The 17,362-nt window shown below is 37.6% G+C and overlaps 1 protein-coding gene across 1 annotated transcript in view; it reads left to right on the forward strand.

Annotated features, from left to right (window-relative positions):
- The window catches only part of SV2C (synaptic vesicle glycoprotein 2C), a 116,646-nt gene that overhangs the window by 61,894 nt on the left and 37,390 nt on the right, over positions 1-17,362 (forward strand). Inside the window, exon 4 of the mRNA XM_075136775.1 lies at positions 7,363-7,514. Within this exon, the coding sequence (XP_074992876.1) occupies positions 7,363-7,514 (152 nt within the window). The remainder of the gene's footprint in view (positions 1-7,362; positions 7,515-17,362) is intronic.

A 17,362-nucleotide genomic window follows, 5' to 3' on the forward strand; every position in this document is an offset into this window, starting at 1 on the left:
CCATGTGCCTTAGCATAGCTCCCAGGAGGATCTGTTCCATGATTTTCCCAGGCACAGAGGTGACACTGACTGCCCTGTAGTTCTAACTGCCTGTAGTTATAATTGTGTGTTATCAGTATTTAGTATCATGTTGTGTTTATCTTTTACCTCTTCATACCCACTTGCTCCACTTCTTTCTCATGAAACACCTTGTGTCCTCTCACCCTCAAAAGGTTGTAATCCTACCGCGTCTAATTCCTCTCCAGCTCCCAGCTGTCTCCCACCCATGGCTATCAATGTTTTCACACCGTGAGCTAATCGATAGCTCTGCAGGTGACTGGCTTCAAAGCTGATAGTGTATGCCAAAAGGGTAAATATGCTTCTTAGTCAAAACAAGGAAGCAGCTGGCAAGATCTGAGCTTTCCAAATAGCTTTGATCCAGCCCTTGCAGCTTCAGCTGTGGGTAAAGGATGCCTAATGTAAACCTGGGATAGCTGGGAGAGAAGTGGTCTTTCCTAAGACTGTTAGGAGAAGAGGACAGTATTCTTACGTGAAAAGGAAGACTATACAAAAGGGAGAGAAAGACTAGATAAGGGAAACATGTCAATAAGGTGGAGAGCCTACATGACAGAAAACAATCAAAAGAAAAAGTAAAAACTTGAAAAGAGCAATGAAAAAGAAGCAGCAGCAGCAGAAGAAAATCTGCAAAAGAAAGTGTTCATAGACAATGATTTTGTGATTACCCATACTGGCAGATCTGAAAGCAATTTGTCTGACCTATCTAGCTGAGCAAGTACTGCAGGCAAATTCTTTGCAATTATATGCTTGAATTTGACATCAAATTTGACTTCATTTTTTAAATAGTGTTGGGTAAATTTAGGGAATGAATTATTTACTCATCAGTTCAGCTTCCATCAGAACTGACAGCACTGTAGAGTTCAGTAAATAATCACATGAATCTTTACCACAAAGACTCTCTTGCTATTAACAGCATACAGACCACATGTGTACCTGAAAGACAACATCTCTAGTATACATAGTCCAAAGAGGCACTTGTATTTAAACATAGGTAGAATGATCAGCAAAGCTTAACCTATAGCATGCAGCAGCTTTGTAGGGCTTTATCAAGCCAGTTCTCAAGGAGAGCTGGTCAATCTGGCTGCTCACTCTTAGATACTTTGCCAGTCTAATGGCAGTTCTGAAAGGAAAACAACAGAGATGTTTTTTAATGAGATTTGTGGTAGTGGGGGTACAGAACTGTTAATAAGAAGAGGGAAGAGTAGGTGCAATTGGACAGAAGGACAAAGGGTGGTGCGTTGTTTCCAAATCTCAGGAGTGTAACACTGAGTCTACGTTTTGAGCTCTATCACTTTTTAACAAATCGAAGATAACAAGGTGACAACTTGAAAATGCCATCTCACACAGACACTATCTTTATTTTTAGTCTGGATGTTGTCTATGTTTAAAAGAGAAGAAGACAAGGCATGTTAGAAGAAGACCATCGTACCTTGTGCATTTAGTATTCTGTAAGGGTTTTTTTCATACAAGGATCTCTATTCCTTGTATGCTTTTGCATTTCAAACCCCTTTGGCTAGTGAATCTGCAAATACACAAAGGCTTCTGCCTGAAGCCAGAGGTTCCTGAATACCTTGCCGAAGTGTTTTCATACCAGCTGTCACACTGTGCAGTTGCCAAAATCTGTTGTGACAAATCAGAGCTCTGAAGGTAGGTTAGCAGACATTTATCATTTTTCTTTGTGACAAAGAAAACCCAAATGTACCTTAGCTTATTGTTTGTTTCACTGAATCCTACTCTCCTAGGGTGTATCACTTAAATGTCCTTTTGGTGTCTCCCTCCCCATAATTTCACAGAACAAACATGAATAGAGAGTGTAGAGAAATAACATTATAAAGGCATAGCTTTCAGTTTGGATGATTTTCTGGGGTCAGAAATTGAACCTTCTTTTGCTGAAAAGTGGGATTAGATCAGTTATTTCTGTATTGACATTTGCCCCTGAATAACTGTTGTTCTTTTTGCATCTAAAATTAAAAAAAAAAAAAATTGCATCAAAATGTTGGCTAAGGAGCCACCCTTCCTTGTGAATAAATAGAAGAAATGGTACAACTTTTTTTTTTGAAATAACAGAACTGAGCAAATATGACCTACCGCTCAAAACACATGCCATATGCATGCTGAGTGGAAGCTGAACTATGCAGGAGATGGCTTTCACTAGAGACTAAATGCAGCTGCAGGGCATAGGTACCAGACAGCGGAAGACTCTGTGTATATGAGTCTGTATATAAGCAAAAGCAGACAGAAAGAGGTAGCCAAAACCTAAAAATGTAGCTAGAAAGATACTAAGAACATAATTCTGAAAAAAAACAGAGTAAGAAGTAAGAGTAAAATAAGAATTTGGGAGCATCAAATAACATGTTCAGTCATTATTTTTTTCTCCAAACAGAAGTAACCCATAAGGCTCCAAAACCAGCTCGTCTTTTGCATCAAAAAGAGTAACAATATGCTGATTAGTTGTATTTCCTCCCAATTGAATTACATGTTTCTGAGAAAATACCAAAAATTTATGCATTCTGCTCTTGCTCTGCCTACTTCTGATGGGGTTTATTACAGAAGATGAAGAATAACTGAAAAAGATCATGACTGATGTTTGTCATTCTTTTGACTGACATTTATGCCATTCTTTCCATATATGGAGCAATATGTGAAGTAGAAAAAGGCTCCTGCTGTTTGTTAAGTGTTGTTCTTGCATATATTCCTATATATTTATTAAAAAAGACAAGGCTGAAGGAATGCATCCTGTTGTTTTAGGTGCAGAGACTGATCCTTATAGAGTGAGAGAGTTTATTTTATGGTCTTGAGCCAAGCTCACGATCATCAACCCAGAGGTTTAGACCAGTGGTTTTTTAATTTAAAAAAAAGTGTTCAGGCTCTACACAATTTTCCAGTGGAGGTATAAAAACCCCGTATAGTTAATTTGTACATACTCACAATATATTTGCACCTCATAGATACTTTTTGTGACCCTTTAGGAAGTAATGCATGGACTCCCCTCTGTGATCTGTGAATAACAAGTTTATGTCCGCTGCTTTGGCTGTGATGACAGAAGAAGTAACATACATGAATTACAGATGAGATGTAAAAACTTCAGTTTGCTTGAATCATTTGTATTTAAGGAAGTTAAAATCCTTCCCATCTTTTAGAATAAACATTCTTCTCAAGTCAGCATGGTTTTCACAGGCTTTTCATTTGCACATGCAGACGTGTGAAGGGAAGAATGTAGTTTCATGTATCAAAATCTTTTCTATGAATGAGGATGAGCCATATAATTTATAAACACAATAATAGCAAACAGCCCACTGTATTGAACCAACTAATTGCCAGAAGCAGACTTAATACTGTATCCTTGGGAAAATAGTGTTTGCATTTCCCGTAAAACAAAAGATGAAGTCTTCCTACTTTAAAATCAGTGGAAACTCTGCCTTCGATTTTGTGTGGAATTCCCTCCTCTGCATGCCGCCATCCATTCCACACAGTGTTGGTGGGATACCAAAGAAGCAGTCTGCTTTCAAACTTGTAATATAAAAATGTTGAGGATCAAATTCTGTTCCTTCCATGTAAATATGGAAGGGCTCAACTGGAGCCACTGAATTATTAAGGTCTTATATGAGTGTAAGTGAAGGTGGGATCTATCCTTGGATTTTTTTTACTATAGAAAGTGCATTCTTCCTTGCAGCTGTTGGGTGATATGGTGGGGTTTTTTTTAATATGAACATTTGATTAATTAATTCATAATGTGCAATAGCTGCTGAAGTATGTGAAAGATCCTCACAAGACAGTGATGGATTGCTCTGATCTTCTCTTGCCCAAGTCTTTGAGAGATAGTTTATGCTTCTGCTAGCAATGTTCAGGATACCAGATACCACATTAGTTCTATAACAGTAAATGGCTGTGGTACCAAGCACACATTAAAATTTCTGCAAGACTCAGACAGAAATTTCTTTGCTCCTTAACAATGTCCACTAGGTCCACGCAGTTTTTAAGGAGTTTCCTCGTTTGTTGTGATAACAGCTGTAACTCTTCCTGCTCTCCTTTTCTGCTGTCACTTGCTCTGCATTTGGGAGCAAGTTTTACAGAGCGGACGCATGGCTACTGCCACCCTCAGATTGTCCAGCATAAGAGCAAAAGAACGGTATTCTGCAGCAGGATGCTTCCTTTCCATCTCCTTCCTCTCTCCTCCAATTCAGCTGTTGATTAACCTCTCTAAGATTTTCATAATAGTTTCTTAGTCATTGTAATAGCTTTGCATTAGTGACATAGGAAGAGCTTTTTAGGTACTGGTATCCTAAAACCTTCTAGCAGTATCTCTCCACACTTAAATGAGGCCAGAAGGAAGAATATAACCAACTGAGAATTAAGTTTTCCATTCACACCATTAAGGTGTGAAGAAGTGCACAACACACTTCACTACACAGTTGCTATGAAACAGAGACATACAACTCTAAAAAGCAGCTGTTGTCTGTATGATGAAAACACATCCTTTATTTCTCCTTTAGACAGCAGACAAGTTGTTTTCACTGTTTAATCAATATGAACATAGTATCTGGACTTTTAAGCTTTTCTTAGCTTGTTGGTGTACTTACTGGAAATGTCAACTTAATCGCATCAGATGAAACAGAAAAACTGGGTTTTTTCAAAGCTGATTAATTTTTTTTCTGTTTATTTGCATATCCTAAATAATCATTTAGGTTTGCTGGCTCCAAAGTTCCTCTTCCATGTCTAAAAGGTCTATTTGTTAGAAACTTGCCCTATTAAATTGGTCAGTACAGACAATGCTTCTGTAGCCTTGGAGGACCATTAGGACATAGCATATGAGTCAACCCACCTAAACCAGCATCAACCTCCCATCCTCCATGGTACAGTTGTTTCATGCTGACAGGTAGGAGATGCCTTTTTTGCTGCCTCTGGTCAGGATCTCTGTACATTTTATGACATTAAGATAGGTATGTTCTTTCCACTTGAAGCATCCACCCATTTCCTAAACCATCATCCCATAAACATTTGTATGACCTACAGATGCATGACTTACTCCACCCATTGGAAACTCTACACAAGACCCACTTCATCGGAATTCCAGCCTAGGAAATTTAAGGGGGATTTCAAGAAGATTATATGTTGAGTCTTGAATTTCATAAGCATAAGGACTGTGTTTGCCTGAAACAAATCCTTTATAGAGAACGTTTTCAAGCACTTTGCAATAGGAAAACTATTAAAGTGTTAAATGTGATTTATTATCAATTGTGCTATATAGCACAGATGGTTTCAGGCTATATTTGCTACCATAGTAACTGCATTATAAAATAAAGAGAAGATACTGTACTTCATGAAAAGACATATGAAATGAAGAAAATTGTAAATTTAGAAGAACAGATTGGATAATGCAGCAGGAAAATTACCAAATATATATTTACTTACCACTCTCCATACTTTTCTTAATAAGCAGAAGCAATCAGAGAAAAAAGCACTTACCAAAATTATTCTCTTTAGGTGTAGGGTGTTATCGCATGAATGATACTGCCCTACATGCCACGAGCAATCTACTACATTAGGTCCTCTTGAAAGTGGGCACCTATAACTCCTCTTCAGCAGTTTCCAGCTTAGGCAGGAAAGAGGAAGACCTTGTTTGTGGTTCTGCTAATGAATTTTCAACATCAGAAAAAGAACTCTAATTAGATCCATGAGTACTGTATTTGGGCAATATTGTGGGAGTGCAATTCAAAGCTGTGCCTGAGCCCTGGAGGGTTAAGAAATCATAGCTGTAATCTGCTTACAGTTTGGGAACTGGAGACCCCCGAGTCCATAGCACCACTGAGGCGGCAGAGCTTCCCCACCACAGGAAAATGAGCTGTGATTCCGCGCTTGACCATGCCCCTTCCACTGTTCCTCACTCCAGGCTTGCAGGAGAACCTCGGAGGACAATGTCTCCCGTTGCCTATGACAGGGCAGTTCACTAGTGAAGACTTTTAATGTTTTCATCCATGAGAAGAAATGAGATATAGCCCTTGTTAGCTCTATATCTTACAAGAATTCATGGAGGTATAAACCTTTGCAGAACTGGCAGAGAGTATAAGAGCTAGCAGGCTCAACTATGGGAAACATTCATTGTAAAGCTAAGAGTTAACCAGTGGTACTTCATGAAGAGCTGTCTAGAAGGAAGTGACAAAGCAGCAGATCCCTAAACAAGTATAACAGCTCAATCCAATATTTCATCGTTGTACCTGAAGACGTCTTAAAATAAACTGTATTGCTATGGCACTGAATTTTCTTAGAGGTGAAATACCATTTCTCTATTCATGTTTTCCTTTTCAATATTTGTTTTAATCTGTTTCAAGCTTCCTTCTTTTTGCTCTCAGTTTGGCAGCTCCCAGATGACAGCATAAATATGCATTTATCTTTAAAATTCAGTTAAAAATTCAAACCATGCAAGATACTGCTTTAAAGTATGTAATGTGGTATGTGAGAATATCTCTTCAAGCTTGACCAGTATTTTCTTCAACAGGAAAAATAAAATCCACAAGGACTTGTTCTGTTGTGGAACGTTTGACAGCTTGCATTGATAGTGAAGAGATAAAGACAGTAAAAGATGATCTGGAGGCTGATACTGAAAATTATACATAATTTGAGTTACTCTAATTTTTATAAAATCAAGTAGAACTCTTATTTTTGTCCAACAAGCCTTCAGACAGTGTTTATTTTTACCATGTGAAAAACTGAATATTATATGAATGTATAGGCTTTTCATAAAAAACTTAAGTAAAAAAACAGCATGGGCTTAGCAAATCACATAGTGCAACTGAATAGAACATCTTTTTAAATATGCGTAAAATAAAATGTATTAGTAATGTAGTTGGCATTTAGTCACTTCTTGATTATCTAAAGCATCGGAGATAAGACTTGGAGAAATATGTATTATTCCTTGCAAAAATGACTAATATTTTCAGTTAAAAGCAATGTATTTTGACAGGTGTCAGTAGACTGCCTTGATTTCAGGATTTTTGTATGGTGAAAGTCAACGCTTTGTGCTGGTTTCTGTTCCAGCTGCTGGCATATTGACAATCCCCTTGAATCACTGAATGCAACGAATTGTACACAGAGTTTTCAAGGAAACATTTGACTAAAACTGTGTCCAAACAGGAAAGTTTCCTCAAGAGTTCCCCAATACATGGTGCAATTTGAGAAAAAACACTCTTGCCAGAAAAGCTGCTTCTAGTTTGGATTTTCAATGACTGCAGCTTGTTCAATGGGCTTGTTCAAACTTCAACTAGCTGTTACTCTCTCACTTAATCCATGATCTGTATCTCCTTTTAGGATTGGTGGAGCTGTGCCTACAGTCTTCTCCTATTTTTCGGAAGTGCTTGCTCGAGAGAAACGAGGTGAACACCTGAGTTGGCTCTGTATGTTTTGGATGATTGGCGGCATCTATGCTTCTGCAATGGCTTGGGCAATAATTCCTCATTATGGTAAGAAAAACATCTCCTTGTGATTTGTAGCTCTTCTAGTATGAAAGTACTCCTGAAGTGTAGTTTAAAGAGAAGGCTTCATGTCTGTTCTCAAAATACTAACCCTGCTGTTAAGAAAAATACTGATTCCTTTTGGTGAAAATAATAAGAATAGGTTGTACCCTAAATAACAAACAATATATTAAAAAGCACAAAAATTAGTCAATACCCATGTTTAGTCAGATTCTTCAGATTACTGAAAAACTGGACACATGAAAATATAATTGGAGTTATTGTTGATTCTGGAGAAAATAGGGAATGTGGAGACTTGCATCAGAGAAAATAAATTTTAAACTGCTAGATGTGAAATTTTTGCTCGCTTTGTTTGTTTGTTTGATACAGAGGTAAAATGTCAATTATTCAATCTTGAGAAAGAAGAGTAAGGACTATCTTAATGTTTGTAGCACTAGTTCTGAATATAATGCTGTGCTGTATGTTTCATTCTTAGTAGATCTTTTTAATGGTGTAGAAATGGAGAAATTGAACAGAGTGCACTTAAATGCTGTAGGGGTGAGTGAGGGCAAATGACAATCTTGCATTGAAAGCTTGCAATGGCTGAAGCTGTACACATATGTAATATAAGCCACTTTGTGAAAGAGCTCTTTACTGCCCTGACATGGTTAAACGTTATGTGGAGGTACAGATTCAATCTCTTGGGCTTGCCTTTTAGAAGAGTTAAGTGCTCATGGGTCTCCAGGATTGCTGAGACTGCTCAGGGATTCTTAAAAATCAGCCTCTGCAAGCGCTTCTCCCTGGCACTCCTCAAGACAAGTAAAGCAGCACTGTGAGTTAGCTGGCGTCCAAAGCAGCTTCCTTTAGCCAAGCAATGAGGTTTATCGCAGTTGGATTGTGAAAGAGAGAACAACTTCGTAAGGTTTGCCCAAAGTGATTGGAACATTTAGCAAGCGGTAATGGCCAGAAATAAATTATAATCATGCAGACTAATCAAATTTCTAGACTGTTGCATTAAAATTAATTTTAGAGTCCAGTACACCCAACCTGAATCTATGTCTTCAACCTTGCCTTTTGGCTTTGAATTGCTGGAATCAAAGAGAGGAATTTTTGCGGACAAGGCACATGTGGATAATTTATTTTTTTTTCCAATTAGTAAATTGCTCTGGATGCCAAGTACTTTTTGCTTTCCTATGGATTTTTATTTTCTTTATCTTTCAGTGGAAAATGCAAACATTATGACAGACTGATTTACATAGGTTGTCTAATTTCATTGTAGATTTTTTAAATAACTCAATAACCCTTACTGAGGTGCTTTTAAAATGTCACATGGCAGTATATCTCAATGAATAATAATGCACTTCCTGATACCGAAGCAGTGGCACTAGAGGAAATAATTTTCTTCTGTCTTTAACAGTGGAAGAATATCAGCAACAAAAAGCTATGCCGCACTGATTTCTTTTTTGTGTCCTTTTGCAAAACTCTTATGAAATCTCTTAAGAAAAAAGAATGTAAAAACCAATTTTAAAAGACAGTATTCTTCGGATATAAATCACTCTTCTTGCAGAATATTAAGGAAGGTTGTAATAGCCAAAAGGAGGGCTAAAAAGCAAGCTATAAACAACAGAAACAATCCTTTCTCACAGGAAAAGTAGTCAGTTTACACATCGTTTTGGCAAAATTAAACAGAATTTATTTATGGGGTTTGATAGGGTCTTAAAATTGTCTTCACTTTAAATTAGACTTTTTTGTTATGTTGTGAAGTTTAAAACCTGTGTCTTAGTTCCTAGTACAAATGTGGAATCACCCCAGCTCAGGACCAGAGGCAAACGGCTTTGTTGTCAGGATGCTGTGCTGAGCTCTCAGGCATTGCCAAGGACTCCCAGGGCAAACCCTGCTCTGGTACTCGGGAGAATGTGGTCACACGTTTGCTGTACCATTCTGGAAATGCTCCAGTCCAGACGAATACCAGCACAGATGTCTGCACCGTTTGTATCCCATGCTCTCATGAGGAGGTTCTTGTAGTGGTATTTTCTCTTGTTTCTACATGGTTTCCATGGAATTATTTTGCCAGAATTAAGGAAAGGTGCAGATTTTAATCCAAATCACTTCCAGTTCTTCTCATCATTCACACCTCTGACCAGGAAGCAAAACATAATTATAAACAAAGCAGCCCACCTACTTCTAAGGCTCATTTATATAGTGCATAGGGATTTCTGAACTCTCTATTTCTCACATGAGGAGTAAACAGAGTTGATTTTTCCCAGCTGAACTCAGAAGTTACTCGACGTCAGTGAATGTAGTTGCATCTGTTGAAAAGCAATAAACCGCCATTGAGCCCAGTGGAATTATTCTTAAATGAATAGAAAAATACCAGGCCAACAGACTAGAATAATTTAGTAGATTTTTTTTTCCTCCCTCTTTCACAAATATATTCCGTTCATTTGTACTGCCTCTTACATAAACCACTTTAAAAAGTCCTAGATTCACAGCCTGTATACATTAACTAGCCCAAGGCAGCCAATGGAGGTATACAAGTTTACCAGTTGAACATTCAGCTCTATCTTTCTGTGAGAATACAAAGATTACATTCTCTATATATAAGTTTATCTCTGTTTCTGTTCAAGCAGCACAGGACTGTCTGAAACCTGAGTAATGCTCTGAAAAACAAAATAAAGGGAAGCTAACAGTTGCCTTGGCATCAGTGTGTTGTTCAGAGGAATCAGCGTGATGTAGTGCTTCAGTGGCCACATGTGGAAAGGCTAATATCTGGAAGACAAGCACCTCTGTCTCAGGGCTTCTTGAAGTCTATAGCTGTTGGCTTTTGTTTAAAAATTGAAAATGGATGTAGATTTGTTCAGGATCTCTGAAAGAGGAGTTCAGGTCATGGAGAAGACATTAGAAGAAACATCAGTAAAGAAATGCTTTTAATTGCTGCCAATCAACAAAGTCCCAGGTTAGGCTGTTACAAAGAAATTGCTTTATGCACTACTTAGGTCAGGCTGGATAAGAAGGATAATTACCATTTTATAAATCATTTTGCAAGTGCAACTTTAAATTTAGCGTCATGTTTCAAGGTAGATTACTTCAAAGACTCAAATGCATCAAAAGTGTATTACAATATTCTTTAAAAAGTTCATTTTTCAAATAATGAAGAATCTTAAGAGTGAGAAATTACATTTCAGTTTAAAATCCAGATATTACCATTTCGTTACACCAAGTTTATGTGTTAGTCTGAGGATAGGAATCAAAAAGAATTATGCAAGTTGTTCTAGCCATTTTACCTCTTTAAATAAAAAAAAAACAAAAGGAAGTTATAAAATTATCAGTTCTACAAAAAAAAAAAAAAAGTTGCCTGTCATACACATGTATTATTTTAAAAATCAGTCTTGATTTTTATTGTGCCGTATCTCCAAACTAAAAATCAGGGGAAACTGGATGAAGATTTCAGTGTATTTAACCTATCTGTTTTGATATTCCATGTAGTTTTATGTTTTACATATATGATGCATACAAGCCTTTTCTGGCTTCATAAACTACAGGAAAACCTTTTGGAATTTGAAACATTCCCTGGAGTATTTTACTTAGTGACAAACAAATATTGACCTCACTGATTTGTAAATCTTATTCCTGAACAAGAAGGGGACTACATGGCCAAAAAGAAATTAGATTGCAAGGCAGAGAACTGGAAGTGATGTGGAGTATGACCAGGATGGTGCAGGTGTCCAGGCTGCTACAGCATAAGCTGCACTTGAAATCTGAAGCTTTCCCCACACTCTAGCCCCCACTTCTGGTATTTAGCAGGGGAGAGAGGAGACAACCATGTCAAATGGCTTTAGTGAACAAATCTCCAAGGTATGATCAGAGGCAGAGACATTATTCCATATATATCCATCAAATTCCAAATAAATTATGCTAGATTATTCACTAAAAGACTACAAAATTAATAACACGGAATCAAGAAAATAGGAACATGCTACTTGCTAACGCACTTAATGCAAAAAGCAGATTTAAGTCTTTAGTCTAAACATTTTATTCAGACTGGTGTAATCACATTGTATAACAGATCTTCATCTAAACTATTCATTTTTCATCAGTAGAACGTTTTTTCCATTTAACTGAGGACCAGCTACTTGTGCTCATAAGAGAGGTATTTCACACCATTCACGGAACACAAATTTGGAGGAGAAAGAAGTGGAATAAGAAATCTAAGGGAACAGCATTCAATTTCAGAATAGAAGATTTCTTCTCTTGGTTTAAGTAGGAAAGTATTAACTTGCTCGCTACTTAAGCAGATTTTTCCATTGCATCTGCAAACGACTGGTATTTTGTCTTGTGACTGAAAGAGGACAAGTTACAAATGATATTTCTACTCAAGTCATTAGAATTTTACTAAACTAAAGAAAACCATTTTTAATGAATATTTAAGTTTTTTTTTTTAGATAATAACTTTTTTTAAGTAATACAGAACTTAAAAATGCAGACATAGAAGTGTCCAAATAATGGACTCACACTTGACTTGCAAAACATTGTATTTAAAAGATTAATGGTAACTTGTGTTTTTAAAATGTTTAATTCTGTCTCCTACTGGAAATTTTGTATTCTTTTCCTGGTTTGTAAAATATATTTGCTCATACTTTTCTCTGAATATCTTCGCCTTTTACTTTTCTCCTGCCAATATCCTTAAATGAGTTTAAATGACAGAAAATGGGATTTAGTTTAGACAGGAAATAAGCTAAGTTTTAAATACAGATGTAATAAAGTACTAACAAAAACTGCCAAATGCGGTTACAGAATCTCCATCACTGGAGATTTTCAAGGGCACATCAAATCACAGCCTGTCCTCAGTAGTTTAGGAGCATGTTAAATTCACCAAACCTACTATTGAAGACCCATTGCCCATTCTTAATTCTACTTTCTGTAAGCAAATAAGTCTTCTTATAGGCACAGGAGTTCATAAATGTCTTCTGTTTCTAACCGAGTGTAATTGTGATTAGAGTGGAGAAATCTGGGTGTTTTTTGAGTAAGTGCTTTGTGAAGTGGCCTAAAAAACATTTCTCAGTTTGTAGCAGAAGATTGTTGAGGTGAAACAGAACAATTTGCCTGAAGAAATTAACTTTACTGGCAATCAAAAAGATCTTTTAATCACCTTTTTGGTAGGTGGGTCGAGAGTAGTTTCTGTAGTATTTTCTATTGTCATGTTTGTTTTGTTCTTGTGTCGTCCAGTTGGAAATAAAAAAGGTAAACATATTTTCAAAACTGCAATAAAATCCCCTTCTGTATGAAACCTTCGTGAACTATACTGTAGTGAAACAGGCAAGGAGGTAAGCAGAGCTGCATGCAGCAGCTATGCAGATGAGCAGATGGAGAGCTACTGGGTCACTGTGCAACTCGGAGCGTGTACAGCACCAGGCAGTGTTAACAGAAGGGTTAATGTCTCAGCCTGTGGCAGTCTAAACTGAGAACATGATGGACTAAAACTGTTTAGTGGCAATGAAGTCAGAAAAACTTTTAACTCTCTTATTCTATCTTTTTTTGTTGGGCTAAAGGGTTTCTCAGTGGCACATGGCAGCAGCAGTTTTGGGATAAAAAATCCTATGCCATTATCAGTGTATTGTCAGTGGGGTTATAGGGCATGGCAAGTACTTGATTAGCAAGTAGATTAGCAGAAGAATCTTAGGAGCCATCCATCTTCCAGCACTTCTGATGAGCAGAACTGGATTCTTCTAAGTGATGGGAGCTGCAAGTGTAGACATACAGAGATTTCAGTCTGGCCTGGTGGTCTCCTCCCATTATAAGGAGACAAGAGTTTATTGCTTTAGCAAAGTGGAGTCAAAAGGTTGCACTCTTCTGTGTGATGATTACTCCAAGATGAAAGACATGAAACAATTGTTCCCTGGTACATTAATGTTACATGGTATATGTTTTAGACAATGTAAGGAAAAAGTGGTGCTTTTTCTGTTTGTCAGCATTTATTTTTGTAGAAATTTAAAGGTTAATAAATGACTTTGTTACTAAGATGAAGGACTAGAAGCCAAATTTTTTGCTAGCAGCTTGTATAGGCTGCATTTTTTTCAACAGTAACCCATGAACTTGGGTATGTCAAACCCTAGGTCAGGGTTGTACCTGGATGAGTATAGAAAATTATTGACTACTTTGAAAAGTTAGGGTCTTAACCTCATTATTTTTTGTCTGTAGAAAAAAGCACTATTAATTACTTCGTTGAGATTGCACAGATTAATATCTGTAAAGTGTCTTTAGACACAATTTGTCTGCTCAAATCTATAAGCTTCAAAGTGTCAAAGTTAATGGTGATGCTGTAAATAAGTGTCTGTTACTTTTACAGATATGGCTGCATTTCAAATATTTCTTGTAGCGCTTCTAAATTCTGAAATGTATGTTAGAGGTGGGTCTGAGCATCAGAGGAACAGCTTGATTTCACTCATGGCTATTTCATCAGCTGCTTCCAGCATTTCTTCAGCAGCGAGGTGCTCAGCAGCTTTTAAATGTGTTATAAATCACGGTTTTATCTTAGGGAAAGGATCACCAAGTTCCGTCTTCCACCCTTCCTTTGCTGTAGTCCCCAGAGGGACTTTGACTATCTCTGATGCAGTGCACCCACCCAATCAAAAGACCGGGATGTGCTTACGTGATTTATAATAAAGAAAAGCCATACTTGACTGATTTCATGTTGCTGCATCATTGTGATGACTGTGCCCAAAACATCCAGGGAAAGAAACTATGCTCAGTAGTCATACCTACAGAGATGATTTACTGCAGTTCCTTGTACTTCAACACCTGATTAATGTGAGTTGGAAATAGGAGAAACAGTTTTGTGATGGCTATTTGGTTTCGAAGCTTGTTCGAAGCTGGAACATACTGAAATAGGATGCCATCAATGATTTAGTCATGCAAGAGGTGCATCAGAGATGTCATCTTTAATCTTGCAGAACGCAAATAGGAGAAAAGCATGATTAGCTGCAAGGGAAAAGGAATAAACTGCTTACTGATGATAAGACAAAAAGTAACGAGCTGAAATTTCTGTCAAGGGGAGACAGTGTAGATAATGAAAAAGACTTTCTAATGGTGTGTTAGTTAAGCATCTGAATAAAACTGCTATGGAAGTAGTGAAATCTCAGTCACTGTAAGTCTTAAAGAAAATATTAGATGAACATGGTTTGTGAATATTGTAGGGGCCATCATTGATTCTGGTTTGGAGCAAGTGGATACACTGGATGCCCCCTCAAGGTCCTACCCGCCCCTGTTCTCAGGGAACTATTAAACAGACACTGTTGCTCCAGAGGGTGCTGGGATAGGCCAGAAAAGAGCAAATGAAGAAAAGAAAGACAAAAGGAGGGGAGAACTTCAGAAATTAGAAGAAAAAAAGAAGAGAAAAAGGAGCAGCATCAGACATTCCAAATGTAGGGAAAATGTAGGAAAATCCCTGTCTATCAAACTATTCTAGCTGGTAGCTCCAAAAGGGAGACAGAATGTTTCTCTGCTGAATAACCCTGCACTGCTAGAAAGAGAAATGAAAAAGTCTATCCTTCTCTAATCTTGAAAATTCTGGACTCTCAATTTAAAAACCATTATTTTCCTAATTTTTCTCAAACTTTCCCTACTAGTCTGGCTTTTCATGGTGGTTCAGAACAAATCCAAGCTGCAGCAGCAGCTGGTTTGGAAAAAGCTGAGCCCAAGGCTCCATTTTTATATCACAGTAGCTTTTGTTTTCTGCAGAAGATGTCTGAAATTTGCTAGTCGTCCAGAACAACAAGAGATGCCAAAGAAGATGGCCTGGGGAAGAGCTGCACATGTCTCTTCTCAGTTATAAAAAGTCCATGTAAAATGAATGGACTAATAAATCTGTAGAATTTTAGATCAATATATTCTTTTTTTTTAACTTAGAGGAAACATTTGATCCAAATTTTAAGACTAGGAGCAGCTCTTCAATTTTGTCTTCTCCATACAATTGCCTTTCTGATACATCTTCTGCCTTCAGAATCCATGAATCTATGGATACCTTAACCAATGAAAAATACTGTTTGAGATCTAAAAGAAGAAGTCGGAGCTTTGTTAAGGTTGAATCTGCATTCGCAATGGGACTGTGTCATGCTGAACAAATGGAATAGATCAGAGATAAAGGCATCTACTATATAACGCCACATCTGCTGATCTGTTTTGCATTCCACTAAGAGGCAAAATGATCCCTGATGTACTGTGCTTCCCCCCATACTTAGTGCACTTCCATTAATCTGGTACTCCACTATACTTTTTAAATCCAAGTTAATTAAAGTAGGTACGAGGCAGTTTTAACGTTGAGTTATCATCTCCTACTCGTGAATTTCTCTTCGTTTGAAATAATCTTATTAAATTAGATTATACTGAATGTTTATGCTTTAAAAAAACCTTCATCTTTGGGAACAACAAGAATGACAGAACACAGCAGAATTCGGGACAGCTACTTATGCAAATCCAGCTAGGAAAGCAAAACAAATCACTTTGTTTATCAGTTTGCTATTTTCTGTGCCCTAATGAAGGGTTTGATATGGTCATTTAAATGTTTATATTTGCAAGCGTTAGAAGCTTAAGTAGCTTTTAGCACATCTACTTAATGAGCACTGAAGATGCTCATTAGTGAGCTTCAAATATAACCTTCTCCTGGGCTCTTTAGGTTGACTGTGAAAGAGAAAATTTGTTTATTGAGAGGTTCATTAAAAAGCTAGCAAGTTGTTTTATGAGCAGAGAAGTTATGAGGCTCAGTTTCCTACGGGTTTCTATCAATGCCCCTGTGACCCTGGCTAACCCCTTTCTCTCCAGCCTTCCTCTATATCTCTTACAAGGCACCTCAGCAATACTGTAAGTTTCTCCTTGCTTTTTCCAGATCCCTTTCTGCTATAGTCTCTACAGTTGCCCTTTCTTGTCCTCAGCACTGTGCAATAAGAAACAATCAGCTTCCCACACCCTCACCAAGCTCCCTGCTGCACTACAGCCCAGCTCCTGTCTACCTGCTGTCAGGGAGGAGGTGGCACCTTTTGGCTTGGTTCAGACCAGTGCCAGAGCTGATGGATGGATGATGTGGCCACGGGGCAGTCCCAGCCCCCAGGCTGGCTGCAGCACCCCTGAGGGATCACTAACTTCTCCTGCCTTTTCCTCCATCCTCTGATGGGGTCTCACCCCTCTGCCTAGGCAGTGCATTTCACAACGCTTTCGGGAATGAGATTATCTTTGAGACTATTTCTTCCTGTCAGATTTGACTGAAGTAGGTCAATGGCGTTAAATGATGCTGGTGGAGGAACTGACAGACAGGTGAACAGACTGTTGCTATAAACATCACTGTCCAATGCCACAAACATCATTTTCCACAGAAACCATAGTAATAGTCAATCATCCTTATGGCCATAAAATAATGGCAACTCCTCAGCCTTAGTTTTAATGAAAACTCAGTTTCACACAATGAATTGGCCTTGAGTATAAATTAAGAAAAATTACATACAAGTTAATGAAGCTGCCTTAGAAGTCTGGACAGTGGCCATCAGAAATATCTGTGGTGTCAGGCAAAACCCTTGCTTTTCACTTCCAAAATCAAATAAGATGCTAATCTGATGAGATTCCTTCTTTGTTCAAATTTTTAATGTTAAAAAGAAAAAAAAGCTTTTGGTTTTGTGATTGGTCTATAACAGATGAAAAATTCAGGTGGCTTGTACAGATGGGCAAAAGCAGAGGTCACTGGTCTTACTCTATGGTTCTTTAGATACACAAATATATTAATTTTCTCTGGTACACTATATGACAGTACAAATTTGTCAACCATACTTCCATATTGTTTTTATGGCTTATAAAACTGTCTGCTCTGAAGG

This window comes from Calonectris borealis, chromosome Z (assembly GCF_964195595.1).
Source record: "Calonectris borealis chromosome Z, bCalBor7.hap1.2, whole genome shotgun sequence".
NCBI classification, from domain to species: domain Eukaryota; kingdom Metazoa; phylum Chordata; class Aves; order Procellariiformes; family Procellariidae; genus Calonectris; species Calonectris borealis.